Genomic DNA, 10,656 nt, shown 5'->3' with positions numbered 1-10,656 from the left:
GGAGGTGCCTCTGCGGTCGGGCTGGCCAACCCTTGAGCCAGATCCCGGATCCTGGATCCCGGATCCTCCATCCCCGCCAGCTGCCTCTGGCTCCCGACGGTTCCAGGAAAGGGCAGCGTAGTCGGTCTCAGGGACTGCGCGGACGCTTCATTACGAAAAGGCGTCTGGGCAGCAGGGTTTTCGGACTCTGGAAAGCGGGTAAGGGCTGCCTCCTGGAGGTGCCCTTCCAGGCTGTCTTGGGGGGCTCCTACGGACTATGCTCGTGTGGTCTCTGCTGAGCGGGGGGAGACAGGGATCGCCTGTGCCTCGGTGCAGATCTCTCGGCGACGGAAGAGCCCCAGAGTGGAAGGGCAGTACCCAGAGCTCTGGGAGAAAGGGCTGACGGTCGAGAAAGATGGGGCTTAATTTGGCCCAAGGTGCCTGGCTCTCCCTCAGGAGCCCCCTCGCGAGGAAATTATGGTTCAGACCATCTAGCGACTCCCTTCCACCATCCAAGACCAGAGCGATTCTCAGAATCATCACATTGTGGAAAACCAGTCCCGGTGGAAAATAATAAAAAGTGTTAACTGTTAGCAGGGACAGCTTATGTGCCAGACACATAATGCATCACCTTAAATATATGATCTTCAATACTTATCATCTTAACAGGTAGCTTCTTTCATTAGCCGTGTTTTGGAACGGAAAGAACTGAGGGCCCTCGGCTCCCCAGACAGTAACCCTGTTCACTCAGGTAGAAAGGGCTGGAAACAGGGTTTGAGTTCTGCTTGTAGGTCTTGGCTCCAGTCACTGGGAGCCTCAGAACGTTTCATGTTGAAGTATCCCAGTGACCCATAAGCTGGGGGTCCTGTATGTGGACCACCCCTCAATAATCAAACTTGTCAGATAACTGCACCTTTCGAGGTAGAGGACAATGCTGAATTCTGGAGCATTCCTTGGCCAAGGGATCTAGGGCAATGGCACCTGGACCCTCACTAAACGAAAATGCTGTTAGGGAGCTTTCTTGCAAGACACAAGGTTCAGGTTTGGGCTCAACATCTGGGTGCAGCAGGGACCCTGGGAAGTGCCTTGACTTTTCACCTGCCTCAGTCCTGGCACAGGTGCTCTGGTGTCTGTGAATGAGCCTCAGGGTTCATGATTGCTCTGTAATTTGGGGCCAGGGCTAGGAGACTACCCAATATGAGGTGACTTGGGTCTGTAGAACACTATTTTAAGCCTCACAGACTTCTTTCCTCAACCCTAAATGTCCCTCATGCCATCAAATTTCTGCTGATAAGGCTTCAACAGCTCTTTGGACAAAGGGCAAGTCTTTAAGCAGCCTGAAAACGCTCAGCATGACCTGCTAGCTTGCCTCTGTAGTCATCCTCTAGCCATGCCCCCTTCATTTCTGCCAAGCCTATTCCTCCCAGTTCCTACTCAGGGCCTTCACATCCACTGACGTCTTTGCCTAAGATGCTCTTCCCTTTACTCTTTACCTGGTCATTTAGTCACCCTCAGTTCTCAGCTTTCAAGTTGACATCCCCACCTCCATCCATCTAGGCTCCATCCCGCACCCATCCTCGGTGCTCCCATAGCTCCCCGCACTTCTGTATCCTAGTATTTATCACTGTATTGTAGTTGCCTGGTTACTTGCCTCTGTCCCCCACTAGGCCGTAAGCACTGTGGGCAGGGACCATGTTTTATTCCCTGATGTCTCCCCAGGGTCTAGCAGCAGCAAATAAAAGCATTCAGTACAGTAAATATTTGCTGTATGAATGAACAGATGATGGAGGTTGGTATGCCCAACCCCCTCTGGGCCCTGTGTTTTAAGATACATTGCTCTCCTGGCACAAGCCTAAAGGGCAAATAAAGCTTTGGCTCCTTCTGGGGCTGGGGGAGGGGACTAGGCTCTCCAGAAGCCTGTGACTTCAGCTATCTGGCCCCAGCTCTCCTGAAATGGCAGGATTTTGATGTATTAGACTAAGCATTTATCCACCCAGACCACCCTCCTAGAATCCCCCACAAATTGACCTCACTGGGCCTGCTTTTATGAAAGGTTTATTCCTAGTGCTAGGCCCCAATCTTCCAGGGCTCTAAGCACAATTAAACTGGGTGGGCAAGTGAGGGGAGACCCATTCAGATGCACGGCCAAAAATGGGGCTCCCCATATCCCCACCCTTTTGGTCCCAGTCCCCTTCTCTGCAATGGGCACGCATTGAGGAGGGACAAAGGGTACTGGAGGCAACATCATTGGCCCAGGGGAGCCCAAGTAGAGCTGCCATTGGCTGACAGGGCCTTTTGAGGCTCTGCCATTGGTCAGGGGGCACACCCCAGAAACTGGGGATAGGCCTGAGGAGTGATGCCATTGGCCAGGGAGTGGTTTTGTCATAGCCTTTGGCTGTGGAGTGAAAGGAAAAGATCTGGGAATGAAGCCCAGTGGCCAGGAAGATAAAGGACAGGGCTGCAGCTGCTGGGCCTGCAGGCCCCCTGTCAGGCCCCAGCCAGGGAAAGGGAACCCAAGCCAGAGTGCAGGTGGCAAGGAATGTCCCATGTCCAAATCTCCCCCACCCTGGGACTACCCCTCCCGATGTCCTTCTTGATAGCCAGGTTGGGCTGGAGTGGCTCACTGCTCCTCTAGCCAGGAGGGCTTCTCAGCTCCTGGAGGCCGCAGCTTGATGTTGAACTGCTGCAGGGTCTGCTCCAGTTGTTTCTGGTTCCCAGCAAAGTAGGCGGACACGGCATTGTGGAAGAGCAGCAGCTGCTTGTGCATCACCTTGATCTGGGGGTCCAGCAGGGTCAGCTGAGATTGGACTCAGACACCCTTTCTGAGGGGCTATGATCCTGAACCCAGATCAGGGGCACATGGACTCTGCTCTGATGGTGCTTTTGGAGTGGGGGCTGAACTCCACCAAGAGAGTCAAGGGATAAAAGCCTTGTAATAGAAGAAACCTAACTTGACTGGCTGGGCCAGGGGTTCTGGCACCTAAGCTCAAGGGGTGGTTTTTTCCCAGTTGTGTTCTTGGGATCAGCAGCCAAATCCTCTAATAGAAAAGGGCCACGGATCAGAGGGAGGGTGATAGGGAAAGGTCCAGGGATTGAGTGGGCTGAGGGATGTTCCCAGTCCTTAGCCAGGTTGCATTTCCCCATTCAGTGATGGGAAGTTTGAGGGGAAGGTCAGTGGTACCGATGGAAAGGTGGGCTGGGTCAAAGGGGTGGGGTTAGCACCTTGTTTTCTTCCAGGAACTTGAGCTTGATGGCCACATCTCCCCGCAGCTTCTCATATTTGTCCCGATGGGCCTGGAAAGTGGCCTGGGCACTCTCGAGTCGACCACGCGTCCCTGCATCCCGGGGGCCTAGGCTCAGCTCCTCTAAGTCTGTCCGGTAGGCATCATATTCCAGCCTGGGGAGGGGGTGATATGGGCTGGTCTCCACTCCTTTGCCCTCCACACATACTCTCCTACTTTTCTCAATTCTTTTGCCCCTAAAGCTCAAACTTTCACCCATGCCAGCCAACTCCCAAAACCCTAGGCCCTGCCAGTGCCCACACCTGGCAGCCTCATACTGTTTGACAGTCATCAGAGTGTCTTCCATGGTCTTGGTTACCAACGTGTTGATGCTAGAGACAAAGAAGTTCACAGCCCCTAGCAATGTCTCTCCGTTCTTGCACAGCAGCTTCTGCGTCTCTGCATTGTAGCCAAATTCCTCCTGGCAGAAGGAAGGGACAGGCCTTGAGTAATAGTCACCACCTGACTGGAGCTAAAGGGCCCTTCCTCCCCCTCCTCTCCCAGGAGGAAACAGCCAATGACACCGGAACAACTCAGGACTGTCTCCAGCAAGGCTCTCTTAGCCAGAAAGTTAGTGGGGCCACCCTGGGGCTGGAATGTGGGAGTACGGGGTCTGTCCACAGGACTGGAATAGGGAAAGCTAGTGCAGCAGGCAAGGGAGGGGCTCTGATTAGGCTGAGCACAGAAGGCATTCTCGTCAATGCAGAGAAGGGTTACTTGTGAGGCACCTAGTGTGCCGCCTCCCCCACCACCTCCCACTTCTGGGCCTCTGTACAAACCCTTAGGCTGCCTCCACAGGTGAGTGCTGCTGGGGGCGGGGCTGGGCCCACCCTGGAGGGGTTCTCCCTCTGGGCTGCAGGAGGGAGGGAGGGAGGGAGGCTGAGGGGTGACTGCCTGGGAGGGCCCGGGCCCAGTACCCCCCACCCTCTTTGGCCTGGCCGAGGCACCTGGAGCTCTGGGGACTTCTGGCTGAGGTCAGCAAAGGCGTCCCCCAGTGCATGCTGGGTCTGCAGCAGGCTGTAGAGGTGGGCTGTCAGTGCCCGGCCCAGCTGCAGGACACTCTCATACTTGCGCTTCGTCTCACGCAGCAGCTCAATCTGCAGCTCCAGCTCCAGGTCCACAGTCCGGGAGCCTCGGCCAAATCGCTCTGATAACAGCTGCTTTGTGCACTAATGGGAAGTGGGGGAGCAGGTCAGAGACCCTAGTACCCTGCCCCCGCAAAAGGCACCTACCCCAGCATCCTCAGCCATAGCTGGGATATTAGGATCTGGAAGATGGGGAAAAGGTACCAAGGCCAGTTTGGGGAAAGGGAGAGGTGCTTGAATCCCACCTTATATGTATTGATGCCCCATTTCTTGACGATGTCGAACTTCTCTCCAGCGATGCCCCGAGCCACCTCATCTCCAGGGCCAGAAGGAGTAGCATTGTGAGATGGATGGCGGCCAGACCCTAAAGGACCAAGTTCTCTGACACCAGTCTCTCTCAGATACAATCAGACACCTCTGTGGTTCCCCCACCACTCCCCTCCCAGCACATGAAAATGACTTCCCTGAAGGAGCAGAAGCTAGAGACAATTAGATTCTCTTACTCACTAGGAGAAACTTATACATCGTGCCCTGAGACCCAAATCCCAATACACAGTGGCCTCTTCTTAAAGTGAGGGTTGGAAAAGGGGGGAAGAGGGAGTGGCATGTGTACAGGGGTAGAGGAAACAGCAGGAAGTAGGCCCAGTATGGGGTGACTGATCATGGATGGTGAGTCCAGCAAACAGAAAACCTGGTTGACAATTCCCATGTTGATTCTAGTCAGTGTGAGATTCACAACTGTTTGTTCTTCTAAACGTTAAGAGTCAAATTAAAACTCTGAGAAGCCTCACAAAGTTCCAAATCAGTTTCAGGCTCTAGAGCAGGTTAGGGGAAGGAGAGCTGTGAAACAGAGTTCTTTGCTTGTCTTAGGCAGTGATAGCAGGGAAAGGTACAAGTGGGGCTAACCTGCAAGTGGGAGCAGAAGGACAACTCTGGGAGCTGGCTTTGGGCTGAGATTCCATAAGGCTCATACTAGCAGAGGTTCCAAGGATCTCCAAACAAAATGCAAGCCTTCTTAGACATAGTCTATGCTTCCATAGTCTAGGGCTTCCCTAGTGGCTCAGAGGGTAAAGAGTCTGCCTGCAGTGTGGGAGACCTGGGTTCAATCCCTGGGTCAGGAAGATCCCCTGGAGAAGGAAATGGCAACCCACTCCAGTATTCAAGCTTGGAAAATCCCATGGACAGAGGAGCCTGGCAGGCTACAATCCATGGGGTCTCAAAGAGTCAGACATGACTTAGCGACTTCACTTTGAACTTTGAACTTTTGATGCTCCCTGGAACCATCCGTCTCCCCATCTCCACTCAAGCACCCTGTCCTGTTCTGATCATTCATACCTGTGGGGATGAGTCCATCACCAGAGCCCCCATAGCCACCAGACACAATGCTGGTTTCATTGAGGTTGGGTCCTGACACCATCACCTGCTGGAGGTCCTATAGGCCAGAGAAGAGGAGGCTTCAGGAACATAGGGGCAGCTGAAGCATTTTGGGGGTGAAAACAAGCTTGGATTGAAGCATCATAGAGAGAGCACACAAGGGAAGTCTGCACAGAATCAGAACAAAAATTTGTAAAAAGATTGAAGGGAGTTAGGTAAGTTAGGGGAAGGCTACCGGAACGGAGGTGAGAGTTGAGGGTTTATGAGCTGGGATTCCTCAATTGAAACAATATGAAGAATCAAACAGAAGCACCTGCTCCAGCCCATCATCCTCAGGAAGCTGCCCAGCTTCACCATTCCCATGGATGGGGATCTCCATTGTGGCTGCCTTCCCTAGGATCCCGTCCGTCATGGCGAGCGAAGGGACTGGAGTCAAGGTCTTCACCCCAGCGCCCTGCAAAGCCCAACACAGACAGCTCTGGAAACTGGCCAGTACTCCAAAGAGGAAAGTCTCCCCTACCATTTCAGAGGTTGTCCCAGGGCTTCAGAGTTCTGGGGTTTGGCCACCACTCTTCCCTGAACTCTGTGTATTTCTCCCGTCCAAGGTGCATATTTGTACACAGGCAAACCCAGGCCTCAGGTGTGCCTGACCTGAGGTCATGTCCCCATGAACCCCTCACCCTACCATAACTCCGCTGATTTTCACGTACTCAATCACTCCACAGACATTTAATGAGTGCCTACTGTGTCACACACTATCTCAGACAATGGAGATACAGCAGCGAACAAGAGAGATAAAGTCTGTGTTCTCAAGAAGCTCATCCCCATGCAGGTGTTTCTCCCCATCAGGAGATTAACCCCTTTCCCCGAGCTCCGGTGTCTACTCCCATTCAGGTATGTTCACCACTGTTTGGCTATTCACACTCCTTTCGTGTTTCTTCCCCTTTCCAGCAGGTGGTCTCCCCCTCCTCCATCCCATGCACCTCCTCTTTCTCGGGCCCTGCCCCCCCAGGCCTTAGTTATATCAGTTGGTCTAAGTTCTCGACCTCTGGAAAAAAACTCTTTTTTCCCAGGACATAGGTAGGTGATCCCTTCCAAAGTCAGTTTAGTTTCCCCAGGTGTGTGAGTCTCCGCCCTCCCCCCCATGCACCTGGGCATCAGGTGTGTCCTCATCCTTCCCCAGGGCTCAGAGGCATCTTGCCCTCTGGTCAGGTTCGTGCATTCAACTTGCCCTCGCCCATGCATGTCCCTCTCACCTCGGGCCGGGCCGCTCTTCCCCTCAGGGCGCCAGGCCCGGGCCGCGCGGGGACCTCCGGCTCCAGGTCCCGTCGCGATCCTAGCAGCCGGTCAGGGATTCGGCGGAAGTGACGTCCCCACCCGGGCAGAAGAAGCCGGCCACGTCGCAGATTATGAGGGCGGAAGTGATGTTAACATCTGGGGCGGGGCGATCCTGGAGCCAACCCTTCTGTCCCTGGGGAGCTACGAGACGTCACTTCCGGGGCGTTACCGAGAAGCTGAAAAGGAAATGACCTAGAGCTCACGCTGGTGGCGTGATGGAGCAGCAACAGCAGCAGCAGCAGCAGCAATTGAGAAACGTGAGTGGGAGCTAAGTCGCTTTAGGGCCATGCGTTCAACTAGCATCCTTGTCTGCATAGCGGGAACCCCAAATAGCCAAGCATCTGAGGGCTGGGAACGTCGGGCCGTGGGGCGCGATCCTGGGAAAGCTCGGGCGGCTCGGCCTTAAATTAAGATGTGGCTCCTCTTCGCTGAGTTCCTTGTCCCCCTTCCTCTCAGCTGCGGGACTTCCTTTTGGTCTACAATCGGATGACGGAACTCTGCTTCCAGCGCTGCGTGCCCAGCCTGCACCACCGAGCTCTGGATGCTGAGGAGGTTAGGTGGGGAACTGAGTAGGGGAATTACCCTCGATCCTCAGAGTTAACAGTAGACTGCTTCTCTCTTCCGCCACTTCCCCTACCTCTGGCCCCGGCCTTCTATGACCCTCGCCCCTAGGCTGGAGTTGCGGCAGGACGTGACAGGACTCCTTTGACTTCTGCTTCCATCCTGTCTTCCTTCCAGGAGGCATGTCTGCACAGCTGTGCCGGGAAGCTGATCCATTCTAATCACCGCCTCATGGCCACTTACGTGCAGCTCATGCCTGCCCTGGTACAGCGCCGCATGGCAGACTACGAGGCTGCCTCAGCCGTGCCACGTGCTGCTGCTGAACAACTGGAAACCTCACCCTCCGGCAGCTCGCCATCCGCAAACCTCGGGAAAGGAGGCGCTGGATGAACCCTCAAATTAAAGGAGCCAGTGGACCTAGGGCTGGGTGCAGCCTGTGTATAGCAAGTGAGGAGTTGTCCGAGAGCTGGGTACTGTTGCTCCTTTTCCTGGAGCTAATAAACCCACTTTTCCTCTGTTTGGTTTATATTCTGGGCAAGGAAGTTTTGCCCACATTGTTGGCACCATCTTTATTATTCTGTCAGTTAGTGCTTCAGCCCTGGAAGCATAGAAATTGCTTTCTGTATGTAGAAGGAAAGCCTATAACCAGGCATCTGGTTAAAGCAAGGTCTGAGGGTAAAATTTTAAGATTGGTAATAGCAACAAGTTGGTTGCCCCGATGAAAGAAAATGGGAACTATCTAGCTGTCCTTAAATCTGTCTGACTGAATGGCTCACTTGGAGATATCTTGGAAAACAGATTAAGAATCCACAGGGCTTTTAGGCATTACCTCCTGGGAAGTCAGAAGCGTCAGACAGAGGTGAAACCTTGTAAGAATTCAGGGGTGTTCTGGAACATCGACCTCAAGATGTTACTCCCTTAATTAATATTTTCTGTCTTCTTAGGATGAGCAGTTAAATCTTTAAATAAAGAAAATCTGTGTTCTTGTTTTCAGGAGCAGTCAGAAAGGGGAAAACTTGTGGAACCGTATTCTGCAATACACTCAGACTTGAGGGATAAAAACCTAAGGGAGAAGTAGGTGGTGATGGTTATGAAAAGAAAAGGGAAGAAAGTCAAATCTTCAGGACTTCTTAAATGTTACCTTAGGTCTCACTTCTTGCCTATAATCTCCTAACTCTATCTCTTCCTCTACCCCTAGGTATTGCCACTGTGCCTGTTCTGTGATTTCTAATTCCAGCCCCTCTGTTCTCTCCTTATTATTGCCCTCCGTGGAATTTACTTCTGTATTCAACAATCTGAATGGCCTATCTCTCCATCACTGAGTTTTCTTGCCATTCTTGTGTCCTTTTTGTGTCATTCTAGCTGTTTTAACTTTTCTTCTGTTCTCCGTATCAAGTGACCATGTTTTATTTTTTAAATGGAAGTAGTTCTTAGACACTGGCTCCCACGGTAACCTTTTTTTTTTTTTTTTTTAAGTACAACCACCCACAAAGCAGATATTTTCACCCCTGTGCATATCAGGATGTTAAAAATGCAGATCTGACTTTATTTATTTATTTATTTTTCAGATCTGACTTTAAAATCCATATTTTCTTTACTCCACCAGGCTGCCTTTCAGAATATCTTTTGAGTACCCATTTTGTATAGGTTCTGATGTAGGTATTACCCTCACTCAACAGGTGAGGAAGCAAGAATTCAGTATGTACCAGAAGCCCACCTTATACACAGTTACCTGTGGAGAAAAGTAGCTCTCTTTATCAGAACAAATCTTGTACAGGTTTATTAAGAACCTTTCTTAACAAAAAAGTTGTTGACAGGGAACTTTCCTATTGAGTGGCCTCATGTTTGCCCAGTAAAGTCTCTTGTAAAGTATAAATGCAGAAGAAACCACTTGTGAATTTCCCAAGTCCCAAAGACGGGAACAGGGACCTGGAATACTGTGGTAATGGTCGAAAGATTCTTCCACATCAACATTTAATGTATATCCTTGCAATAAACTTCTGATGTGAATTATCTGTGTTCCCATGTCACATAATTGAGTAATTGCTGGAGAAGGGTTAATAACACAGATCTGACTCTTAACGCCTATGTTCTTTTCTTGCCCTTCCCTGGGTTCTTAGTTCCCTAACCAGGCAGTGAACCCCTGACCATAACTACTAGACAACCAAGGAATTACGAAGTCTATATTCTTCGAACTTCCGAAGTTTGTATTTGTTTGCTCATCTGCAGTCATCCTTTCCCTAGGCATGGAAAAATAAGTGTTTCTCAATCTGATCCGCCAATTAGTTCCTTAACTTGTCAGTCTCTTCTGTGTATAAATATGTTCAGTACTTATGAAAAGAACCTTATTCCTACTATCCATCTTCTGCTGTCACTGAAGTCTCCCTCAGGTTTTGGCATAAAAAGTGTTAGCCATTGGCATAATGAGAGCAATGTGACATTTCAAGCACAACACAATGATAAACATTGATCAAGCTTTATCATTTTATCACAAACATACTTGAGACAGGGTTATTCTTGCCATTGTGGCTTTAGAACTTAACTGCCCACTCACTTGTCAAGTCTGATTCCTTTGGGCCTATTCAACTGTACCACCCTCTATTAGAACTTATCCTTAATAACTGCCACTCTCCTACTTTCCTCTAGTTAGACCTTCGTTTCCTATCTGTCCCTTGATACTTTTAAATGTTACACAGACAGTCCATTCGGTGTTTCTGTCTCAGTTCCTTGGCCCAATCTCCAGTGATTTCTGCTCTTAGCCACCCTTAGTTATATGCTGGCCATTGTCACCACCCTAAACTGCTCCATCTCAAAACGCTATTGCGTCTTATTCACTGACTATTCCTTCCACTTTGTTTAATGAACTATTCCTTTACCATTTCTTTTTTCCATTCTAGTCATTCTTTTGGAATAGGCTGAATTTCCTTTCATCTCTTTGTTGGACTTTGGTAAAAATGAAACATTTGTGCCTGCCTTTGGACATCTAAAAACTGACCAAGGGGGACTTCTCTGGTGGTCTGGTGGCTAGGACTTGATGT

The 10,656-nt window shown here is 50.9% G+C and overlaps 2 protein-coding genes across 2 annotated transcripts; one reads left to right on the top strand and one right to left on the bottom strand.

Moving 5' to 3' along the window:
- Positions 1–2,077: 2,077 nt before the first annotated feature.
- Positions 2,078–7,067, bottom strand: ARFIP2 (ARF interacting protein 2). Its single transcript, XM_068988303.1, has 8 exons — positions 6,976–7,067; positions 6,033–6,173; positions 5,681–5,777; positions 4,591–4,709; positions 4,208–4,429; positions 3,524–3,681; positions 3,202–3,376; positions 2,078–2,755 (listed from the first exon to the last, which is right to left on the bottom strand). The coding sequence occupies exons 2-8, from the start codon at positions 6,129–6,131 to the stop codon at positions 2,600–2,602; spliced, it is 1,026 nt and encodes a 341-aa protein (XP_068844404.1). The 5' UTR covers positions 6,132–6,173; positions 6,976–7,067; the 3' UTR covers positions 2,078–2,599.
- A 168-nt stretch (positions 7,068–7,235) lies between these two features.
- On the top strand, positions 7,236–9,526 carry TIMM10B (translocase of inner mitochondrial membrane 10B). Its single transcript, XM_068988842.1, has 3 exons — positions 7,236–7,314; positions 7,514–7,609; positions 7,796–9,526. Exons 1-3 carry the CDS (start codon positions 7,273–7,275, stop codon positions 8,006–8,008), a joined length of 351 nt encoding a protein of 116 aa, XP_068844943.1. The 5' UTR covers positions 7,236–7,272; the 3' UTR covers positions 8,009–9,526.
- The last annotated feature ends 1,130 nt before the right edge of the window (positions 9,527–10,656 follow it).

The sequence above is a fragment of the Capricornis sumatraensis genome, chromosome 16, assembly GCF_032405125.1.
Source record: "Capricornis sumatraensis isolate serow.1 chromosome 16, serow.2, whole genome shotgun sequence".
Classification (NCBI taxonomy): domain Eukaryota; kingdom Metazoa; phylum Chordata; class Mammalia; order Artiodactyla; family Bovidae; genus Capricornis; species Capricornis sumatraensis.
The sequence above is the reverse complement of the archived record's forward strand: the minus strand, read 5'-3'. Positions and strand labels throughout refer to the sequence as shown.

Coding starts and splice junctions, on each gene's coding strand:
- ARFIP2 (XM_068988303.1), bottom strand. CDS start 6,131: ATGACGGACGGGATCCTAGGGAAGGCAGCCACAATGGAGATCCCCATC. Junction 5,778..6,032: donor AGGATGATGGGCTGGAGCAG/GTGCTTCTGTTT, acceptor TCTGGCCTATAG/GACCTCCAGCAGGTGATGGT. Junction 4,430..4,590: donor GGGGCATCAATACATATAAG/GTGGGATTCAAG, acceptor ACTTCCCATTAG/TGCACAAAGCAGCTGTTATC.
- TIMM10B (XM_068988842.1), top strand. CDS start 7,273: ATGGAGCAGCAACAGCAGCAGCAGCAGCAGCAATTGAGAAAC. Junction 7,315..7,513: donor AGCAGCAGCAATTGAGAAAC/GTGAGTGGGAGC, acceptor CCTTCCTCTCAG/CTGCGGGACTTCCTTTTGGT. Junction 7,610..7,795: donor GAGCTCTGGATGCTGAGGAG/GTTAGGTGGGGA, acceptor TCTTCCTTCCAG/GAGGCATGTCTGCACAGCTG.